The 12,071-nt window shown below is 36.7% G+C and overlaps 1 protein-coding gene across 1 annotated transcript in view; it reads left to right on the forward strand.

The window, feature by feature from the left end:
* Positions 1–2,386: 2,386 nt before the first annotated feature.
* The window catches only part of LOC145781680 (DNA polymerase epsilon catalytic subunit A-like), a 40,628-nt gene continuing 30,943 nt past the window's right edge, over positions 2,387–12,071 (forward strand). The window contains exons 1-2 of the mRNA XM_082593358.1: positions 2,387–2,495; positions 7,675–7,810. Coding sequence (XP_082449484.1) covers positions 2,455–2,495; positions 7,675–7,810 — 177 coding nt within the window. The 5' untranslated portion in view covers positions 2,387–2,454. The remainder of the gene's footprint in view (positions 2,496–7,674; positions 7,811–12,071) is intronic.

The raw sequence follows: 12,071 nt of genomic DNA on the forward strand, positions 1-12,071 counted from the left end.
ATGTATCTAAAAAGATGAAATCACTGAAAAGTGTTATAAAGGTGTGCTAAAAGATTATGCAGCTGCTTGTAAAAATATATATATAGACTATCGTAGTCTCTGCCAATCTCGGTAACCGGCCCTGCGTCAAGAGCCTCTACAAGTATGCGAAACTACCAGGATAACCTATCAAGGTTTTGTCAGTCCGAGGATAAAGATTCAAAAACCAAACCAAACCAAGCCTAGTCCACTTCAATTTGTCCCCGAATGTTTTGTTAATCTTTCGAGCAAGGTTTCGCGGGAAAGCTCACAGCTGGCGGGAAGCTGTGAATTACAATTTATTGTATCATCATTGACCCGATACGGTACCACTACCATTTTCTGACCTGGTTGAGATCCAAATACGTTGGCCACAAAATTGGTTGTTCAGTTTTATTTAGTATAGGTTGATTTCAACATAATATGGTAATTTCAACTTATCATACAGAAAAAAATTGAATACAACACTTGTTAAACTTAATATGAGGGGTTCTACAGTATTGGTGCAAATTAAGCTAAACTATGACAAGATGTATACAGTGACAATCTGCTTTTATTCCGACGTTTCGTCAATTAGACACGACTGACTTCTTCAGGGGGCTAGACCAGGTAGTGACTACCTGTCTAGCATGGCATAACACAGGACCATGTTACTGAAATCAACTAAAACATGCAAAATAGAAATTCAACAATCCTTGTTCTTAAGTTTTCGAAACATATGAAAAGCCTTCAACAGCAGCCTAACCACTACAGTATCATATCTCTAGGCTACTGTTTTTGACATGTATTGTTTGAGGTGTGTTTGCTAGAAATAAAAAAAATTGCTTGCAAAAGTACTGTACAGTACGGTATCCTATGTTTTTTGTTGATTGTTAACAGGCCAGATATGTCAAGACACTTATTTATATGTGACCTTGTAAGGTCTTCTGCTCACTTCATCCTGTTTTATGCCTCATTTCCTGGAGTCCAGGTGGGACATGGACTGGCAAGGGTGCAACCTAATTCGTACCATGAACATTTCGTACCGTCAGTTCGTACCTTGAAAAGATTGAGAGAAAAAAATAAAAAAAGCCGAATTCGCTGATCGAAGTTTCCGCAAGGAGAGTATCGGAGTATATCGGTAGTTAAGGTTAGGGCATCGGAGTATTGGTTAGGTATCGGTATCCGCAAACAAACAGACAAGATCAAGAGAGAAAAAATAGAACATCGCTGATCGCATTTTCCGCAAACATTTTAAAATTTCCGGTAATGATCTTAAGAGTTTGCCGAATTCGTTGATTGCAGTTTCCGCAAGCATTTTAAAAGGGTTAGGGTGTTTCCGCAAACAAACTTAAAAAGATCAAGAGAAAAAAAATAGAACAAAGCCAAAATCGCTGATCGCAGTTTCCTTTTTTCCGCAGTCGCTAATCGCAATTTCCTCAGACATTTTAAAATGGTTAGGGTTGATCGGAGTTTACGCAAACATTTTAAAAGGGTTAGGGTTGATCGGAGTTTCCGCAAATATAATAAAATTTCTGGTAATGATCCTAAGAGATTTTGTTTGTTTGCGGAAAACTTTAAAATGTTTGCAGAAACTGCGATCATCAACTTCGGCTTTTTTAAATTTTTTCTCTCGATCTTTTTAAGGTACAAACTGACGGTATGAATTGTTCATGGTACGAATTAGGTTGCATCCGACTGGCAAGGCACATATCACTGACATACTCTATGGCAGGGGTCACCAAACTTTTTTCTCTGAGGGCCAGATTGCTGCCAGATTAACAGAGCTCTGCGGGCCGGATGCAAATTGTGAAAAGATATACAACTATTTAGAATCTCCATTGACTTGAATTGAGCACAATAGATAACAAAGTCAGCGGTGGAATAGCAAAGTTGTGATGAAAATCGAAAGGTTGCTGGAAAAGTTATTTCTGCTGTGATACCGTACACTACAGGGCATCGTGCTCTTTAAAAAAATTACATCTTTCCAAATTTGACCTAGGCTGTCCCCATTTGTGGTTGCCTTATGATAAATAGCAACGTCAGTCCTTTACAAAAAGTTTGGTAACTTTTTTCCTTATTAGTTGTAGTGCAGCTGTTATTTCCGCAGCACGTGATGGGCCGGACGAAATCAGTATGCGAGCCGGTTCCGGCCAGCGGGCCGTAGTTTGGTGACCCCTGCTCTATGGTATGGCACATACCGTACTGCCTGACATACATCGGCACATACATACTCACACACTCAGTCTCCATGCATCATGATTTATGTAATGCACCAATGTATTGTCATGATATCTTAAGAAAAAATAAAATAGACCAGTGATTTGATTTGTGACAGCTACCCGGTACTGTATGTGAATAAGTTCAGGTATACAATACTGCATTGTTGGTTAGATCTCTGAAGATTATTTCCAGATGTAGTAGATCTCTCAGTTCAACAAAGCCTATTATTGCAAAATGGTTTTACAAAATACTGGAAACTTGATTGTGAAAAGCAGGTAATTGCATCAAACAATGCTTTAGAATTGGTAGCATAATTTAAGGTTGCTTGTTTCAGTTATTTTGTTGATACTTTAGCAGTAGCTTACATATGTTTTGTGCAGAGATTTGTTTTTTGATTGACAAGATATGCTAGGATTGGTTTTGATGAACCTAAATGATCAAAAAACTATTTACTGGTCACCACAGTTGACTACCAATAGCGTATAGCCTACATTGTATGACTAAAGTTTCATATCTAATAGATTCTTGTGGTTAAGGACTTAACCAATTTATAGCTGTTAAGTTCATGTGTTTATGATGCGTTTGCAAACTTACTTTTTACAAGGAAATATGCTTGAGCACATGCCACAACGTTTGTTTGATTAGAAAACCATAGCCTCTTACTATATATATATGTTAACTATAGCCGCTGTCTAGCCTAGTGATAAAATGGTGTAAGAAGAAATGACTTGTTTATTAGGCTTTTAACCTGGCGCTCATTTTTCAGTGATGTAATTTTTATTTTAGTTAAACTCCCAGCTTTTTAATTGTAAAAAAGACACTGCTCACTTCTACCCAGGTTGTAATGAATTGGATAGGCATCATTGCTAAAAAAGGGCAGTTGAGAGAAAGTAACTTGTCAAATGCCAATCCTACTCTTATCAGTGCCAAAGATGTAATATTAGTATAAGTAATGAGAACTTCATGTTTTTATTTCCCAATGCTTGGTATCTATTATTATTTCATATTTTTATGGCTTGTAATTTGTTTGACTGCTATTTCATTATGTTCACTGCAAGTTTAAATTTTGTGTGTGCCTTAATATTAAGACCCTCTCAGTAACTCACTGCCTGGTGTTTTTGCCAATGTAGACCATGTTCTCAATGCCATGGGATGGTCTGTACACAGGGCAGTCTTGGAATGTATGGCATGACATCTCATTTGCACCTCACCACACTAACAGGCAGAACTCCCTGTCAAACTCTTGACAAATTTTAGTCATTGATAGAAGGCAGTGGCTATTTGACCGGCGCCAGTCTTTGAATCTGAAACACTATTTGACCGGTCATGACGTCACTATATCGCTCACCTAGAACCGAACTATGTTATGTCCGTTTTTCAAGTTTTGAGAAAAACAGGAAAATAGATTTTGAATTGGGTTTTTGTAAATTATCTCCCGATATATATATATGCAATATTTTATACCAGTGTGACTAGTAATATCTTGCTGGTTGTTGGGCATCATTTATGATACTTTTTAACCACTAGGGTGAGCAATATAGTGTTTTTTTTAAGTATCGGACGGACTTAACATTGTTTGGTTTTGAAAATTCTAACTGATAATTTCATAAAATAATGGACATAGCATATTTATAAAATCGAATGAAGTATTATAACCACTGTTTTTACATTGAAACAATTTTAGATGGAGCTATAAATTGAGATGGAAGCATCCAGGTAGCAGATGTAAACTTTTTTACAGTGTAGAACCATGATTTCCTGTTTTGGTACTACACAATCTTTTCACTTGTGTGATATTATGTTCAATTGTTTCTTTGCCATACTCTTACACATCTTCTGCAATAGTGCTATAAAATGTGCCAGGTCTTATTTGGACTTTTGGTACATGGCCTCCACAAAAAACCTTGCTAGTAAATAGCTGAAAGATTTATTGCTCAATACCGCAATCACGTTCAAATGTTAGATAGAACCATAACTGAGATTTCTGAATATCAAATTTAGCTGCCTAATCACCAACTTTCATCAGACTTTGAAATAATCTCCAACAGCTCAACTAAATTAACATCTGGACATTAAAAAACATCCCAATCATAACACTGTAAGTTATTAAACAATACTGTGTTTACTAAATTAGTTGATCTGACAACCTTAATCATTGTCACAAACCAGTGATGCATTCATGAAACTAGAATTCAAGGAATGGTTAAATAAAATCTCTATGCTAATTTCTAACAGTATCTAAAGAACGAACAAACAACATAATGAAATTACAAGGAAAGATAATAACTCTGCAACCTAAATATCAGCAAAATTGATACTTAGTATCTCAGAATTTTCAACAGTTCTTTTGAGTATTGTAGTCAAGATGAGTCCAGCTGAAACAAAAGCAAAACTAGCACTGGTGTTCACTGTTCAGCTACTTCTGGAATGTCTGCATAAAAGTGGTGGTGGTGTGGAGGAATGAGGTTTTTTTGCATAATTTCATCAAATCGGCTTTTTTGTCCTTTTTTACTGCCAGCTGTGATTTGTAACATTTGGGTAGTTCCATAACTAACGGCAATGAAAATTCAGTTGCAAGTCGTCTGCTGCTCTGTCGACTTGATTTTATGAAGTCTATCTCACTGAAAGACGACTCTGAATATTTGTACTTGAAGTATAGCTTGACTGGATTTACCTAGCAAAACTTTAATTGCATAATCTTGGTCCACAGTATTTTTTCACCGTCAGAATAAGTGAGCAAGTCTTTTAGGCGCAGACAGTTAGGCGTTGGACCGTTGGTCAAATAGGCGGCAACACTGGCGTCAGGATATTTAGGTGCGGAGCACTGTGGCACCCGTTCATTTACATGCTATTCTTAGAAAAGTCTGCAGATTGTATCAGCTTGGCAGGTAGGGCAATGCTTTTCACACAAAATGTTACATTGAAAAAAAAAAATGTTGTTTTGTTAATGCGCATGCATTTATTTGTGGTTAGTCATGGCTTCAGTGAGTGAAGCTGATGTATCTGGCAATGCTTTAGTAAAAATATACCGTAGGCTATATTCAAGCGGGTGGTAGGCTTGAGTGAAGAATAACTTAGTTTTTCGTCAAAACTCCGACTAGGTTTTGCCAAACCTAAGCTGATACAATCTGCAGACTTTACTAGGAATAGCACCTAAATGAGTGGACGCCACAGTGCTGTGCACCTAAATATCCTGATGCCACAGTGTGCGCAGTTGCGCACCTATTTGACCAGCGCTTAACTGTCTGCGCCTAAAAGACGTGGACCCCAGAATCAAAAGTTGAGCCTCGAATGATATGTGAGTATTGTGGTGAATCATTCACAAATTTTTTGAAGTCAACAACTTGGCTAAAATCAGTGATTGTCACTATGGTAGGATTGGTTTTAAATGACCCATAGCAACCAGCCTTACACAGCCGGGTCTGCTACTATTCGGTGAGTCCGATTCGGTGAGAGCCTTTTTCGGTGAGAGCCTTTTTCGGTGAGAGCCCTATTCGGTGATTTTTTTGAATTTTTTTTTGAAATTTATCGGGTACCGTAGCCTAATTAAAACCCTTAACCCCAAACCCCCTAACCCAAAAACCCAAACCGCCAAAAAACCCCAAAACCCCCAAACCCCCAAAAAACCTCAAACCCCCAAAAAACCCCAAACCCCCAAAAAACCCCAAACCCCCAAAAAACCCCAAAACCCCAAAAAACCCCAAACCCCAAAAAAACCCAAACCCCAAAAAACCCCAAAACCCCAAACCCCCAAAAAACCCCAAACCCAAAAACCCCCAACCCCAAAAACCCCCAACCCCCTAACCCCAAAACCGCAAACCCGAACCCCCAACCCCAAAAACCCTCAACCCCAAAAAACCCCAACCTCAAAAACCCCAACCCCAAAAACCCCCATACCCCCTAACCCCAAAAACCCCCAACCCCCTAACCCTATAACGGCAATGATAATTAGGCTACGGCGCGCAATAATTTAAAAAAAAAACTCACCGAATAGGGCTCTCACCGAAAAAGGCTCTCACCGAATCGGACTCACCGAATCGGACTCACCGAATCGGACTCACCGAATCGGGCCATTCCGTACACAGCCTGTGTCATCCCTGAGTGACACAATGTCAAAAATGTGCTGAGAATTTATCATCAATACATCAACCAGAAGATCACCTTTTCACAACATGTATTATGTCCAGCATTTTCAATCAGTCAGAAGTAGCAACTAGTTTAAGTCCAACATACTATGTTATGTCCAGACACAGTTAATAGGTTGACATTATGTTAAGTCCAGGGAAGGACATAGCACAGTTCTGTTTGAAAATTTTGAAATTTCTGCTGGACTTAACATAGGCTAAAAGCTAAAATAATTGACATAAGAGAAATCTGAGCATGCCATCAGATAGAGCTATGTCCAAAACCCAGGAAAAGTTGAAAAAGTGATTTTTGCAAAAATTGGACATAACATAGTTCGGTTCTAGGTGAGCGATATAGGCACTTTTTTCTTTTTCTCTTTCAAAGCAAAAGACGAGAAGAGTGCCTATATAAGTTCCAAATTTGACCATTATGTTCAACTGATTGGGTGGCGCGTAGGATACGTCTTGGGTTGGTGTTCCAGAGGAAATGAGATCGATACTACACGGAAGTGTTTTTTTTTTTTAATTTGTAACTAAATTTTGACCCGAAGTGACTCAATCGTTAGGCTGCTGCATTTTTGTGGTCAGTTTTTAATTTCAGAAGCCTACAGCCCAATTTTTATGTCTTTTCAATTATGAGTAATAAAGTCAGAGTTTTTTAATTTTCTTGAATTTGAGAATTTCTCTGGATATTTTTCCGTTCGTCATAAGAGGATGTGACCGTGTTTGCCGAACGACATGCATTACATTTTTGCGTTGTTCGGCAAACACGGTCACATCCTCTTATGACAAACGGAAAATTATCCAGAGAAATTCTCAAATTCAAGATTTAAATTAAAAAACTTTGACTTTATTACTCATAGTTGAAAAAACATAAAAATTGGGCTGTAGGCTTCTGAAATTAAAAATTGATCACAAAAATGCAGCAGCCTAACGATTAAGTCACTTTGGGTCAAAATTTAGTTAAAAATTAAAAAAAAAAACACTTCCGTGTAGTATCAAACTCATTCCCTCTGGAACACCAACCCAAGACGTATCCTACACGCCACCCAATCAGTTGAACATAATTGTCAAATTTAGAACTTATATAGGCACTCTTCTCGTCTTAGAAAACGTAGCTTATGATTGGTTGGCGGTGCATTCTAGTCAATTGCAGTGGCAGAATTTTTCCTTGTTAAAGTGGCTACCATATAGTGACGTCATTACCGGTCAAATAGTGTTTCAGATTCAAAGACTGGCGCTGGTCAAATACCCACTGCCTTGATAGAACTCCCTGTCACTGATGTCAGTACAATGCAAAACATATTTTCTACTTTCAACTACTTTGCAGTAATGAAAATCAGTCGGCGAGTGCTGCAAAGCGACTGGAAGACACACAACTGTCTGAAGTTTTGGATGAAAAATATGGTTTTGAAAAGCTGAAACTTCCCTGTGAAAAGTTGGGATGGTTAATTAATATGTGTTCAGTAAGTTATAATTTGAAAACATATTATATAACCAATAAGGCTACATTTTGTTACATTGAGTCTGTGGAGCAGTGTTTACTGTTTGTTGCAGCTATTTGACCTTTTCAGTTCATATTTTTCAGTCCACTCTGATAGCTCAGTTGGTTAGCACGTGACTTCTGGAACAAGCAAGCTTAAAGAACGAGCTGTGCTGGTTCGACTCTCATGGTGTAGGCTTGAGCTACGCACGTTAAGGACTGCTCTCCATTCAGCAGCCCCTAATGGATGGAATAATTCCCCGGCAATAAGACTTCAACAATCGGAAACTTCACTCTCAATCTCGGTGACCGGGCTTGCATCAGTGATTCAAAGCCTCTACAAGTATGCGAAACTACCAGGATTAAGCTCTGCAAGAAGCTTTCCCAGTTCGAGGATAAAGATTCAGTCAATCAATCAATATGAAATCATGACCTCATGACCTCATACACCGTTTGTTTGAATTTTTTATTGCAAACAATGACTTAAATATGGTACAACTAGAGATGTAAAAAAACGTTTTTTTTGTTTTAAAAAAAACGAGCTTGTTTTTTTTGTTTCTTATCGTTTTTTTTTGTTTTTTATTCGTTTTTTTGGTTTTTTTTATCTATTTTGACATTAAATGTCACAATATGCAGCAATTAGGGTAAACTCATTGCAATAGCGTCTCTTTCAACAAAGAAACAGTCTCATAACTCGTATAACTTACTTTAAATCAGACTATATGTCTGGTATAGGCCTATTTTTTGATTGGAATTTTGTAGATCCCAAGTCTCAACACACGAGCCATAAAGATTTCTCACTGTCTCAAATAGTAGTAACAGTGTCCTACGGTTGGCACATCTCAAGTATTGTCTGTAATTTGGTCGAGCCAGTTGTTAAATGCAGTACCACACTTGTGTACAGTTTCGAAGCCACCTGGGATTTTGGTTAATGGGCATGTTAGGACCAGGTGGTCAGTGTCCTGTTTTTCTACTTAACAAAGGCACTTTTGACCAGCACTCCACACCTTTTCCAGTATAACGTTAAGAGGTTGTTTCAGTTGATGTGCATTTGGTGCAAACTTGATGAAAATCACACAAGCGGTTCTCGAGTTATAAGTGAAGTAGCCTTAGCCACTAGGTGGCTTCATAGATAAGGAGCAATAGAAAAATGGCAATATCTCAAGAACCGCTCAACATATTTGGATAATTTTTAGCTCTACCCATGGCTTACGTAATACAGGCCTTGCCATCGTGCAGGCTGGAGTCCAAGCTGGAGGCGAACAAAAACTCATGTCTATGACTTGCTAAACACACTTTTCAAGGCTTGTTTGCCCATTTTGTTAAATCCTGCTCGATTGATGCCATATCAGTAAATAATAATCTTTTTTTTTAAATTTAATTGATAAGTTATATGCATTCTATGTTCGATTTACAATGAATGACACATTTAAATAAAGCACATAGTAGAATAAAAGGTGTTAAATGAAACGGTACAAATGCACACAAGAAAACAATATTTCTTGTCAAGCATAATCTGCTATTATTAACGTTGATTTAACGTCAGTAACGTAAATACAAGCACAACACAAAAGCACAATGAAAGACAATATGTATGAGTCATTCTATTATAATACAGTCAAAATTTTGAAATTTTGTAACCCATCCTCTCAGAATTTCTTCATTTTTTAATATATTAGAGCTATTGGGAAAAGATGAAGATTGGCATTTGCACTGTCAAAATCCATCAAGCAGTTTTCAAGATATCAACGATTATATTTTTGCCACCAGAGGCGCTATTTTCATATCACAAAAACAAAAATAGCTTAGAATTTTTATTTTGTATGATGCAGCAATAATAAAAATATGTATTCTTATAGTTTTTGGGGCAAGGAATTCAAATATGTTATTACATTTGTGAAAAAAGCAACGGAAAACACTTTATTTTATTGTACAAAAGTTTTGGGGTACTCCATTTCAATGCCCCATATCTCAAATCTGCAAAAAGATTTTTTTCCCCCAACTAATGCATGTTAAACTGTCAAGAAAAGCTACCTGCTTCATGTAGAAAAGTATGATAAATACATTTTGTTGCAAGCTTCTGCAATTGACATGAATTTTTCATTGCTATATTCATAACGCTTTCAATCAATAGACTCGAAGTGTCATACAATTAAGGCACTAATGATGCTCTACAGTAGTAGAGCGAAATGCATATTCCATAAATAGGGCACTGCTGATTATTGATTTTTTAATAAAAAATACATGATCACACAGCATATGCATCATGATGTCATAGTAAATGTTCAATTAGATTGGTGACAGATTTTGATTTAAAAGACTTTTATTAAGTGCATCAAGTGCACCTTCGTTATTTGTAATTGCAAATTCTGATCTGTCAGTTTCAGATGTACTTGATGATTAGCATGCATCATCACACTCATCCGTGTCAGAAGGGTTGCCCTTGGCTAGAATATCAAGCTCTGTTTTGCTTGTCTTTGGCAAGTGATGCATAATTTCAATCTGGGTGTAATTGCATTGTGGGTTTTTATCAAACTTCTTGCCATGGGTATTTAATGTAATTGATTGGCGTGCTTTGGGAACCTTAACTTCATAATGGAGTTGTAAGAGATTGCAGCATCTCGTTTGTCTCTTTTCACATCGCGCAATATGTATACTCAATAAGGATAAAGGCATATCTTTGCACTTAGTCGTAAATGCAATCTTCCACTTTGACTCCCGCTCTCCATTATGCAAGTTCTAGTTCATTTCGTTTCAACTGTGCAATGGGTAACAATTCTTGTCGTTTGGTATACCACGTTTTATGACATTCATCAGACTCCTTTGATTTTCCAATAAAGCCTTTCTCCAGCTCCATAACTTTGACACATAAATTGTAGCAATAATGTTGTGTATTGTACAGTATGTTCTACAGTAAGTTATTTGCCTATTAAATTCCTAAAAGTCATGATGGTAACACATAATACATTGAGCACTCTGAAAGCATTGATCACTATCATATACAGCAGTAGTCACAGTCTCATTAACGACCAGAATTAAAGCAAATAGCCTTGCCATTTTGTTGTTGATGATTTAGCTAGCTATCTGTATTTCTTAATAGGAAGTGGCTATTTTTCCACTCTTAATGCCATTGTTATAATCAGGTGTTGCCAGAGTTAGGATTAAAGTTAGGAAGGTTTAAGGTAGGGTTTAAAGTTAGGAATAAGAATAGGGTTTTAATCTTTGCCCAGGACTAAAAAAAATTTCCAAACTACAAGTTTTTGTTTTCAACAGCTTTAATCTTTTCTCAAATTTGGGCAGAATTCCTTATCTGGCAACACTATTGAGGCTATTATTATACTATTGTGTAAATATAACCACAGCCTTCTTAATAACTGAATGACTATTACTAAATTGATTTAACAAATTTAGTCAAGTTTCACAAGTCATTCCGTTCATTGTATGAAAAAACTGATACATTCTTGCAATGAACAATAGACATATCAAGTAACCAACTGCAAAAGTTTACAAGACTACACATTTATCATATCTTTGGCAAGAAGCAAGTAATAATTGCAATTCATCACACATTTACGCCCCATTATGAATTAATTGTTATTAAATTACCTAAATATAACATGCGAGTAGTTAATTACAGTATATGATTTTATTCAACCATAGGCTTACCTTTTAGGTTCCTTATAGCCTATTAACCTATTCCTGATCAGTAACATATAAAAAAACTAAAGTTTTAATCTCTTGCTTTGACCTAGCCCTGCGCAAAGATACTTTTAGGCTCTTGGTAAAATTCTCTGTCAAAAACAAACATGCAGAGTAACTTCTACTCTGTGATTTGTTTATTAAAATTTTTATCAAATTTTGATTGCTGAGAAGCTGGCTGTATCTATAGTAGAGAAGTCCTCTTTGATATTTTGACTGTTCAAGGTACAGCTATAATGAAAAAACTACACCTATCTAGCAACTTAATGATTGTGAGAAATCTAATGTACAACAGTTAGTGACTATTCACCAGCTACAACATTAGCTTATTACCAACATTAAGAACTTGTATTAGTAGACTATACTTTGCTGCTGTCAAAAATTCACATCTTCTAGCTTGCAGCATCGATTCCTGTTTTCCCAATCATTATCTTCACAAAGACCGATTCAACATGTGGCATGGTTGTTAAGAACTCGAACAAATGGCTACTTTAATACACGTTTGTACAAATTATGCTTCTAAAAGTTACACATATACAGTAATA

Source organism: Aplidium turbinatum, chromosome 1 (assembly GCF_918807975.1).
Source record: "Aplidium turbinatum chromosome 1, kaAplTurb1.1, whole genome shotgun sequence".
Taxonomy (NCBI): domain Eukaryota; kingdom Metazoa; phylum Chordata; class Ascidiacea; order Aplousobranchia; family Polyclinidae; genus Aplidium; species Aplidium turbinatum.